Genomic DNA, 11,021 nt, shown 5'->3' with positions numbered 1-11,021 from the left:
CGCTGAGGCCTTGACTCTCTGTGCCCCACGCAGTCACCCTCTTTACCCCATGGCTACTCACGTGGAGCACGTCCTCAAAGATGGCAGAGCTGCCCTCTGCCTCCAGGAGGGTTTCCATCAGGTGGCCCAGATCCGGCAGCAATCTCCCATGCAGGAACTGGAAGCAGGAGAGGAGAAGCTGAGGTTCTGCACCACAGGGGCTGCCAGGACACACTGAGCTGGGCTCCTGAGCCGGGGCTGGGCAGGCACTGCCCGTGGGTACCTGCATGTTCTCAGCTGCCCTCGCTGCCTTCCTTCCCCTTGTCACCTGCCCCTTGGAAGGGGAGGCCACCACAATCTGGCAGCACACTGCCAGCAGCCTGAGAGTTTCCTCCCTGCTCAGAGGTGGCCTCAGCTTGCTGCACAGAGGCAAAAAGAAGAGAAAACAGAAAGTGGATTTACCAGCCTTATCCAGAGTGGCTCAAACCACAGCTGGCTTCCTCCTCATCCAGGGCCCCAAATTCAACACCGCAGCCCCAGCCAGCGAGGCTGGCCTGCAGCTCCAGCAGTTCCTGCTTCCCCTCAGGCAGCAGGCAACCCCCCACCCCCAGGGCAAGAAACCCCTGAGGCTCCCTTCCTTTGGCAGACACCAAAATGGGCAACACCCTCCCACTCCACAGTCCCAGCAGTTCCTGGCCCCATGCAGTGACCTCAAGGTACTGGGGCTGCCCCAGGCAGCTGGCCTGGGGCCACTGCAAATCCCCAGAGCCCTCACCTCAGCTCCGCCAGCACCTGAAGTACTCCATATGCCAGGCAATCCCAGGGCTCCTTCTCTATCCAGTCCTGTAAGGCCCAGAGGCACAAGTGCAGCCTTGGCAGCAGGCAGAGACACGGGACAGCCCTGCCACCTCCCAGCCCTCCCAGGCTCTGCTGACAGGCACTGCCATCTCACCCCCAGGGACCCCCAAAAGGCACTGCAGGAGGGAGCCTGCTCCGCAGCCACCCAGCACCCAGCCACACAAGGGCCTCCCAACCACCGTGCCCCTGGCACGCAGCTGCAGGAGCTGCTGCACAAAGCCTCAGGGCACAGCTCCAAACTCCTCCTGTGACTGCCCTGACTGTGGGCACTCACCAGCAGGGTGCACATCACCTCCTGTCTTGAGGAAAGCTCAAAGCTGCCACAGCTGCCCACGGCTTGGGTGACACTGTGGATGCTCTCCACCAGGGCAAGCTTGAGCAGCAGGTCCTGAAGCAAAGGAGAGCAAAGCACTCCTTAAAGTCTTCAAAGGGCTGAGGGCTCTAACAAGAGCATGGGCAGGGGGGACCCATGCCAAGGTTGGGTGTGGACATTAAGGACCACCCCTTCCCTGGGGCACCTTTAGAAGGAGGCCCCGAGAGGCTAGAGCTGGGGCATCCAGCACCCCTGCCCCTGCGTGCCCTGGGCTCCTACCCTCTGCCGAGCTCTGGAGAGACGCAGGATGCTGCCCAGGATGTCGCTGTCCAGGCGGCTGAGCAGCTGCTCCCTGGGGGCTCGCAGGGCGATGCCGCCGCAGATGCGCATCAGAGCGGCGCAGGTGGCCTGGGCTCTCGCCAGCTGCTGCCGGACCTGTGCCCAGAGAGACGCTGCCAGGCCTCAGCCCCAGGAGTTCTTCGTGCTCCTCAGCAGCTGCTGCTGCTTCTGCTGAACACCTCCCAGCAGCTAGCCAAGCCCCTCCTGGAGCTGGGAGCTGGGGGCTGGAAGCTGTTCCCACCCCGCACCTGGGTTCGCACAGGGGATGGGGAGAAGGTGGCAGCCAGCACGCTGCTGGTGGTTCCAGCACTGCTTGGAGGGCTCAGGGAGCTGCCTGGAACCCTCCTGTGGAAACCTGTCTCTGACACAGCCTCTTGTGGTCCTGCTCAGAGACGCAGCATGGCTGCAAGCCAGCAACCCCTGCAGCTGCCCCAGCCGGGCAGCTTGGATCCATGAGGAGTCAAACCTTCTCCAACCCTCAACCCAGCACTGCAGGGTCACCACCAAACCATGTCCCTAAGGGCCAGCTCCAGATGTTTTAACGCCTCAAAGATTCTCTGACTGAGGGGTCCAATTGCCAGGACGCGCCCCTGAAATACAACTCTCAAGGAGCAGTTCCAAGAGGGCTCATCTGAAGGCAGCTGCCATACTTTGACTGCTGCAGATGGAGAAGCGGAAAGGAGGCCAAGCAAGGAAAGTCAAACCCTGAGCCTTTACCGTCCAGCCCGTGGCGGTCTGACGGAGATGGCCTCTGGTGAAAGCGGCAGAGAACATCATCACCGTGTCCAGGACCAGGTGGAAGTGGCCCTCAGCAGCATGGGACACAACAGAAACTACTGCCTGCAACCACAGGGAAACAGGCAGTGGCCTCCAGCACAGGCACTCGGTGACAAGTGGGGGAAGCAAGGCGGGGATGGCAGCAATGTGGAAGGAAGGAGGTCTGGAGCCCCCTCCCTCTGCCCTGCAACAAGCAGAGTTATGCTCAGGCCAGGAGCATCTCCTCACCTGGACCTCGGGCAGCTCCACAGGGTCTGTCTCTTGGAGGAACCTCAGCACCTGCCCCTGGACATGTTTGAGGTCCTGACAAGCTGCCAGTGCTGTCCCAAGGGCCTTGTAGAGGAAAAGCTGGAAGAGAAGAGGCCGAGCCCAGGATGCAGCTCTGGGAGCAGGCTGGCCCCAACCTCCCCCCACTGCACCGGTGCCAGCCCCAGCCCTGGCACAGGGCAGGAGACAAACCTTCTGCCAGGATCCAGGGGCAGAGCTGCCCAGCTGCTGGTTCAGTTCCTGGCTCAGGCTCACGCTCCAGGCCTTGTCCTGGATGTGCTCCAGTGACACTCGCAGGAACTGGGGGGAACAGGACAGGAAGTTGGGGTTCCCCTGGCCTTGGCCAGAGCCCTTTCCACACCTGTGTGTCCCAGGACACTGCCGGGGCAGAGCTGCCAGCAGTGGCAGGCTCTTGGTGCCTACATAGGCAGCCCCAGGCTGCCTCCCACCCCTTTGCCTGCTCCTCTTCCCCCTTCTCTTGGTGGTGCCCTCGGGGGTGCTTTACCTTCAGCACATGCTGCTCCCACTCCCCCACAGAGCCCAGGGATGTCTCGGGGCTGCCTGCAAAGCAAGACAAAGCAAAAGCTCCTTGCTGTTCTTGAAGCTGCCACCAAAGATGAGGCCAGTGGTCCCTGGGGTCAGACCTCCCAAGGGTCCCAGGCCATCAGGCTGGAAAGGCCCTACGAGCACCTAGGCCTGAGCCCTTGTGAAGCCAAGGACAGAGAAGGATCCCAGGGGCATTTGTCAGATTCAGGCTGGGCAGGGATGCACAGACTGTGGCTGGTCCCCACCGCTTGCTTGCAGCTCCTGGAACAGTTGCAGGCACTGTGTCCCAGCACAGCCCAGCAGCACACAATTTCTCCATGCCCAGCCTGCCAGTTTGCAGCCCCTCTGCCAGGCTACTGCCAAGGATGGCTGGGGACTTGGTCCTCCAAAGCCAGGATCTGCACCCCCTCTAGGAGCACCAGTCCTGTCCCTTCCCCAAACATTGTTCTTGGCTGCACCCAGACCTGTCCTTCTCGAGGACAGCTGCCCCCAGCCTCAGCACTGACTCCCTGCAAGGGACAAGGCAGCAGAGCAAGTGGTGAGGAGCTGGGCACAATCCCCCTCCCTCAGGCTGGGAAGCTGCATTTTCCTGCTGCCTCTCCCTCCCCTCCAGCCTCTCCCGCCCCCCACCCGCACTTTACCTGCCAGCTGCTGCAGCAGGAGGGGGATCTGGGTCGCCCACGCTGCCCCCAAGGCTCTGTGGATCCTGCCCTCCAGAGCCTGCAGCAGCTGCAAGGCAGCGACTGCACGTTCCCTGCTCTGGTGAGGATCTGCCACCATCACCTGGGCCAGGGCAGGAGAGAAGGGTCCTCAGCCACAGCTTCTGCCGGGAGGGAGCTCGGGAGCCGGGCGCCACCCAGCCAGCAGCCGGCAGCCGGCAGCCGGTGCCTTCTGCGGGCTGCTGCCGGCCCCGAGCAAGGCTCTCGCCGCCCGGCCCGTGGCAGGCACCGGCCTGATGTCCCCTCGTCGGGGGCTCCCGGCACTGGCGTCAGCAGCACCACAGCCCCGGGCTCTCCCAGCACCCCTGGCCAGCAAAGCCCCTTTCTCACAGCACAGCTACTCACCAGCACTCGAGCCAGCAGGCTCTGGGGAGCCGGCACCTGGGCTGTGGGCAGGAAGAAAGGATCATGGAATCATGGAGGTGCAAAAGGGGTTGGCTTGGGAGGGACCTTGCAGAGCATCAAGCTCCAACTCTCCTGCCCCAGGCAGGGATAGCTCCCACTAGACCAGGTTGCTCCAAGCCCCATCCAACCAGGCCTTGAACACTCCCAGGGAGAAGGTCTCCACAACTTCAGAGGGCAGCCAGGGCCAGTGTCTGACCGCCCTTCCTTACATCTTGTCCCCATCCTCCATCCTTCAGTTTCAAACCCTTACCCCTCGTCCTGTCACCACACTCCCTGATAAAGGCTCCTTCCCCATCTTTCCTGTAGCTTCCCTTCCAGTGCTGGAAGGGGCTCCCTGGAGCCTTCTCTTCTCCAGGCTGAAGGGACACCCTGCCCACACCCTGCAGCACTCATTGGCACTCCTACCTTCCTCCTGGGAGTCCATGGCATCAGGCTCCTCCTCTTCTTCACATCCTCTCTCCAGCCTCTCAAGCAGGGCTCGGAGGCAGCGGGACAGTGGCACCACCAAGTCGCTGTACTGGGCCTGCAGCACGTAGTGCAGCAGCCTCGGCCACAGGAGCTGCAGAGAAGAGTCAGGCAACTCCCCAGGCATGGGCATCTCCACTCGGCCCCAAGGCAAAAAGGAGGCTCTGCTGTCCCTCAGCCTCATGAGGGGAGGGGCTCAGGGCGTGAGAAAGCACAAGAGAAAACGCCCCGAAGGCAACAAGTGGCCACAGCAGCAGGGCAGGGGGCAACTTACTTTGGGCATCCCTCTGCGAGACATGTCCAGCGAGCCCAGGATGTCCACGCACAGGGCTCGGATAGCTCCAGCCCCTGCGGCTTCCCAGGGCAAAAGACATCCTGGCACCTGGCAGACAGTTGGCAAAAGCCCTGTTCCTCAGCTGCCAAGCAGCAAGGCTCAGGCACAGCCCCAGCAGTGCCGCTGTGCCAACAGCACAGCCGCAGCAGCTCCCAGCGCAGCCCAGTACCAATCCCAGCACCGGCTGCCCTACTCTGCCCTCACCAGGCTGCCCGATGCCTGCTGGAACTCGGTGAAGATGTGCCCCACCACATCCCATGGCCAGCAGCTCTGGCAGCCGGAGCTGAGCAGCTCCCTGATGAACTCCAGCACTGCCCTCCGCACCTGCCAGGGCACAGGGTGGTTACCACCTCTTGCTCCACAGCCAGAAGGGTGCTGCCTTTGCCTGGGGACAGCCTCTGTATCTCGCAGAGAGCTGACAAGGCCATGGCACAAGATGTTGCTCCTGGCTTCAAGATGGCCTTTAGCAGCAGCCTGCAGGTGCACTTGCCCTGCAGAGCACAGCCCCCTCCCCATTGCACTCAGCCAGCTCCAGCACTCAGCACACCCTCATGTCCCCCAGCCCTGCCCCAGACAGCAGCAGTGTCACCTCTCACCAGAAGCTCTCAGGGGAGCAGGAGGAAGCAGGGGAAGGGAAAGGTGTGGGTCAGACCCCAAACTGCTGCTTCCTGCCACAGCCATGCCAGGCTCTGTCCCAAGGAAAAGGGTTTCTCTGCCTGCCCTGCAACACCATCCCTTCCCAAATCAGCTCACCTGGGTGCTGGGGTCGTGGCTCAGTGACTGCACAGCCTCCACCATGCGGGGCAGCTTCTCTCTGACCACAGGAGCTGCAAGAGATACAGAGAGCTGTGCCACTGAGGCAGAGCCCCCATGGCAGAAGGGATCCCTTGAAGCTTCCAAGCATCCAGTGGGATGGAAAAGTGGAGCCTGGCTCTGATTTCACAGGAGGCAGTGGGGAGGCAGAGCCACCCTGTTGGCAGAGGCAAGGCCACCTGGCGACACGAGAAGCAGAACAGCTCCTGTAGCCACCAGCCTGCCCTGTTCCTGAGCTGGGAGCATTGTCCCTGCTGCGGGGCCACTGCCAGCTGCCTGGAAGAGCTTCAGCCCTGTGGCAGGCATCAGCTGGCCTGGGAGACCTGCTCCTTGCAGCTCCTTGGGCTGCAGGGACACCAGCTTCAGCCCGTTCCTGCTCTCAGCTCACCAGTCCCAAGCCCTGCCTTGTGTCCCTGGCCATTTGCACTCACTGTCAGCATGCAGCAGTGCTCCCAGCAGGCCCAGGGCTGCTGCACGCCCAGCCTGGCTGTCATCGCTCAACTGGGACTGCAGGAAGATGAGCGTCTCCTCGGGGCAGGCTGGGGCTGCAGGGAGCAAATGGAGTTCTGCAGGAGCAGGCAGCTGCCTCTGCTCACCCAGGGCTGGCACAGGGTGGCCCAGGCACGTTGGGGCCTCTCCTGGGGGCTCTCCTTACCCTGCAGCAAGAAGCAGCGGGACAGCAGTGCCCGATGGGCTGGGCCAGGCTCCTTGCACACGTCAGAGAGCTGTGGGCACAAAGGTCCTGTTCCAGACAGGGGCAGCTCTGGCCCCTCCACGGCAATCAGAGCTGCGGCCCCAGGCCGGCGGTGGGGCCAGGGCTGCCCTTACCTGGCGGTGCACAGCGCTGCTGATGGCAAGGGCTATGCCCTCTGGCACTGGGCTCTGAAGTCCTTCCAGGATCTCCAGGACATAGCTGAGGCTCTACAAAAGAATGGGGCAGGAAGAGGAGGCTGCAGCCACCAAAAGGCACTTGGGAAGGGAGAAACCCAGCTCTACTCTCACCCAAAGAGCCCAGGAAGCCTCAGGCATCTTCTGCTCTCCCTGTTCCTTCTCGGAGAGCTTTCCAGCTCCTCCTGGCACCCCAGAGCTCCCCAGTGCCTCCTGGTACTCACCCAGGCCCAGTCCAGCAGCCACACCAGGCCCTGCACAACCTCTCACCTTGGTGACCCGGGAGGTGTCTTGGACCTCCTGACACTGTTGCAGGAGCCAGGGCAGCTGCTCCCAGACCTGCTCTCGGTGCTGCTTTGCCTGCAGAAGGAGCCCCATCATGGCAGCCATCGCCCCGACAACAGCCTGCTTGTCCTGAAGAAGGAAGGGAGAGGCCCTGCTTGGAGCCTGAAGCTCTGCCTGTTGCTCAGCAGTCCCTGGACACCAGCCTGCCCTTTCCCTGTGCCCAGCAGAGCTCACTCCAGAGAGGGCATCTCCCCAGGCTGGGCCCCAGCGCTCTGGGCAAAAGACCTCTGGGTCTGGGCTGCTTCCTTCCAGCTTCCCCAGCCCCGAACCCCAAGAAAGGTGCTGGCAGACTCCTGGCCTGGGCTGCTTCCTCAGCTAGAGCCTGCCCTGCCCTGCCCACTCTGCTCCCACCCCACTGCCCTCAGCTGGACCCACCAAAGGGACATCCCCGCTGCAGCCCCAGGCCTGCAGAGCAGCACTTCTCACCTCCTCCTCCTCACAGCCCAGCCAGTTGGCCACCATGTAGCAGAAGGCAGGGTAGATGTCCTCACAGAGCTGCGCTGCCTGGGACCTGGGGAAGGAGCCTTGCTCTGGGCTGCAGAAGCACCTCTGGACCCCTTTTGACCACTGCTCCAGAACTGCCCCAGGAAAAAGAGACAGGCAGCATGTGAGAGTCTGCAGCAAGGAAGGGGCACAGACCCACAGCATCCTCTAGGCTGGACAAGACCCTGAAGGTCGTCGAGTCCAAGCTTCAAGCCAAGCCGCCAAGGCCACCACTGCCCCATGTCCTAAGTGCTAGGGCTGCAGTCTCTCCAGTGCCTCTGGGGACGGGGGCTCCACCACTGCCCTGGGCAGCCTGTTCCAGGGCTTGGCCATGCTCTCAGGGAAGAATTGCTCCTCGTGTGCAGCCTAAACCTCCCCTGATGCAACCTGAGGCCCTTTCCTTGCAGCTTGCCCAAGCCTGCTTCAAGGCCAGTGCCAGGCACGGCAGGGCTCAGCCCGGAAGCAGATCTGCATCCGAGGACAAGCTGTGCTCTGGAGGGTTCCGCAGTCAAACACCTCCCTGTTCCTCTCCTCCTCAGCAGCCTGTTCCCCTCCAGCATTTCCCACTGTAGCCCCTTCCCTCCCCACACCTTTGCCTCTCCAGAGCAGGGGTTGCCATTCCAGAGGCAAGCAGGGAGGCAGAAGCCATGGGAAGGGCCCCAGATGTTCCTCTGAGCAGCGCAGCCCCCAGAAGCCTGCCAGGCTTCCCCGGCTCCTTCTGCACCCTCACACAGCAGGTTGGGATGGCCAAGGGCTGACCTCCCTGTGGGCTGACCCCCAGCCAGGAGATCCCGTGGAGGGAGGCATCCAAAGCCAGCCCAGGCCCTGCCCGGGACACTCACCGGAGCAGGCGGCGCGCAGCACCCGGCCACTCCCCACCTGGCTCATGGCGGCACACAGGGCGGGCAGAGTCACCCCCACGAAGGGGAGGCACTGCAAGGCTGCAGAGAAGGCAGGGACAGAAGGGTCCAGAGGGGCACTGAGAGGCACGGCAGAGTCCCTCTGTGCCGGGGCTGACGCTGCTGAGCCATGGGATGTGCCAGAGGGCATGGGGAGGGCTGCCCTCCCCCGGCAGGGCACAGGGAAGCCCTCTGGGCACACGGGGAGGCCAGCAGCAGGCAGAGACCCTGCGGGTTTGGCTCTCTGGGAACTGGGGCCGGGTCGGGAGGGCAGAGCTGCCAGCTGGCCCTGGCATGGAGTGAGGGGGCAGGGCAGCACCATAGCCCCCAGTTCACCAGGGAGCGTTTGGGGAGGGGCAGGGTCCCTTGTCCCCGTTGGCACCGAGCCCTGTCCCACCCAGGAGGCCGAGAGTGCCATACCGTAGCTGCGGGCCATGCTGCCCAGGGTGAGCAGCACAGGCTCCTTAGGGACCTTCCCCGTGGCCTTCAGCTGGCTCTGGAGCTCGGCCATGACGAAGTGGAAGTGGGAGCGGGCCAGGGCCAGCAGCACGTCGCCAGCAGCCACCTGCACCTCATCTGTCACCCCCTGGAAAAGCCCCACAGGTGAAACACTCCTGGGACGAGGCCGAGGCTGAGGCCCTGGGACAGGCCAGACCCCACAGCGTCTCCCTTAGCTCCTCTCTGACTGAAGAACATCTCTGAGCTGTTCTCTATTGCCCCATGGCTCTGTGAAAACCCAGGGCTCGGGTCAGGCTGCTTTGGTGGCCGTGGAAGAGGCCAGGCTGACCTGGGCTGCTTGCATGTCCCTGGACACCTCTGCCATCAGCCGGTTCACAACGCCGCTTGGCAAGCAGCCCTCCTGCCCCTGCAGGAGGCTCTCCAGCTCCCAGTAGGTCTCCACTCGGTCACCCTGGGCAAAGACCACAGAGGGCAGTGATGGGATGGAGAATCCCAGAGTCACAGAATTGTTTGGGTTGGAAAAGACCTTGAAGCACATCGAGTCCAACCCTTAACAGGCACAGCCAAGTCCAGCAGTAAACCAAGGCTCTAAGAGCCAAACGTCCTCCAATCCCTTCCAGGGATGGGGACTCCACTGCTGCCCTGGGCAGCCTGGGCAGCCAGTTCCAGGGCCTGACAAGGCTGTGGGGGAAGAAATTGCTTCTCATCTCCAAACTGAGCATCCCCTTGTGTCACCTGAGGTCATTTCCTCTTGTCCTATCACTTGTTACTTGGGACATAGAGGCCAATCCCAGCCTGGCTCCAGCCTCCTTTGAGGTAGCTGAAGAGAGCCAGAAGGTCTCCCCTCAGCCTCCTTTTCTCCAGCCTCAATGACCCCATTTCTCTTAGACACTTCTCCTGAGTTTCGTGCTGGGGTCTGTGCCAGAGGCTTTGCCTTGCTCAGGGCAGTGCTGCGAGCTCCTGGGCAAAGGAGGGAGGGAGCGATGCCATTGGTCTGCCTTGAGCAGCCAGGATCAGCGCTTGGGGACAGCAATGGTGACAGCTTCCTTTGCTGCAGCACCCAGGAAGCCAGGGGTAGGGAGGGAAGCCCTCCCCTCACCCCACCTCACCTCATGGTCTTGCAGTTGCTTTAGCAGAGAAGTCCCCATGGCCACAAAGGTGGTGATGGCCACGGGGACAGTCCCCGTGGCCTGGCCTTCATCCTCAGGAGATGCAGGTCTGGACTGGGAGCCCAGACATGAGCAGAGAGCTGCAAGGGAAGACAGCCATGGGGCTTCGCCTCCCCTCCATGGGGCCAGCTTCCTGCAGCACCACCAGCCTGTGCTGGGCTGTACTGGCCAGAGGGCAGTCAGTGGGGTGAGGGGAGGGAGTCTGCCCTTCACTGCAGCACTGGGAAAACCACCCTGGGGGACTGGGCTTATTCTGGGCTCCAGATCGGCAGCGAGGGGCTGGACTGAGGCTGGGGGATGGCCATGGACTGTGGGAGGAGAGGCTGGGAGGGTTGGGGCTGAGGAACCCCCACCAGAGCCATCAGGCCAGGTTGCCTCTGAACAGTGCCCAGCAGCTCCGTGGAGGGCAGGGAGAGGATGAAGCCAGAGCCCTCTTGGAGCTGCCTGGCAGCAGGATGAGAGGTGAAGGGGATGCAGCTCCCAGCACCCAGCTGGGATGAGGACACAGCCCCCAGCCACCCCAGCAGCCACTCACCTCTGAGCATCCTCCTCATGGCAGCAAGATCTCCTGCACACACTCACACTCTCTCCACGACCTCCTTCTCCTGTCAGTGCCAGGAGAAAGTGGGGCAGAACCAGCACCAGGAGCAAGATCTCCAGGCTGGCCATTGTGACACCTGCTGGTCCCTGCCAACCCCTAACATTCCATGTTGCTATGATTCTGGGACCTGGGCTAGGCACGCTCAGGGGGGCTGGCTTGGCCCTTTCCCTCTGCCTGGGTTTTCCCTAGTTTTCTCCAAAGGGGAGGCTCCCACCTGTGTCTGTGCCCTCTCCTGTGTCTCCTCCCTCTCCTGTGTCTCCTCCAAGCATGCTGCCTCCCATTCTCCAGCCAGGACCAACCTGAGCAGAAACTGGAGGCCTCACAGAATCACTGAATAGTTTAGGTTGGCAAAGACTTCTCAG

General features: G+C 62.6%; 1 protein-coding gene across 1 annotated transcript; it reads right to left on the bottom strand.

The window, feature by feature from the left end:
* Nucleotides 1-61: 61 nt before the first annotated feature.
* On the bottom strand, nt 62-10,727 carry LOC128980553 (maestro heat-like repeat-containing protein family member 2B; the record flags this gene model as incomplete). The annotated part of the gene is made up of 26 exons (XM_054399017.1): nt 10,641-10,727; nt 9,999-10,112; nt 9,218-9,340; nt 8,851-9,016; nt 8,374-8,472; nt 7,475-7,626; nt 6,974-7,117; nt 6,644-6,736; nt 6,471-6,540; nt 6,247-6,360; nt 5,756-5,829; nt 5,207-5,326; nt 4,943-5,050; nt 4,609-4,762; nt 4,144-4,184; nt 3,936-4,061; nt 3,721-3,862; nt 3,039-3,094; nt 2,726-2,833; nt 2,495-2,614; nt 2,207-2,329; nt 1,430-1,585; nt 1,112-1,225; nt 755-822; nt 263-398; nt 62-157 (listed from the first exon to the last, which is right to left on the bottom strand). Coding segments are annotated over exons 1-26 (2,904 nt in total), but the record flags the coding sequence as incomplete, so codon positions are not given.
* Between the last annotated feature and the right edge of the window lie 294 nt (nt 10,728-11,021).

Source organism: Indicator indicator, unplaced genomic scaffold, assembly GCF_027791375.1.
Source record: "Indicator indicator isolate 239-I01 unplaced genomic scaffold, UM_Iind_1.1 iindUn_scaffold_265, whole genome shotgun sequence".
Taxonomy (NCBI): domain Eukaryota; kingdom Metazoa; phylum Chordata; class Aves; order Piciformes; family Indicatoridae; genus Indicator; species Indicator indicator.
The sequence above is the reverse complement of the archived record's forward strand: the minus strand, read 5'-3'. Positions and strand labels throughout refer to the sequence as shown.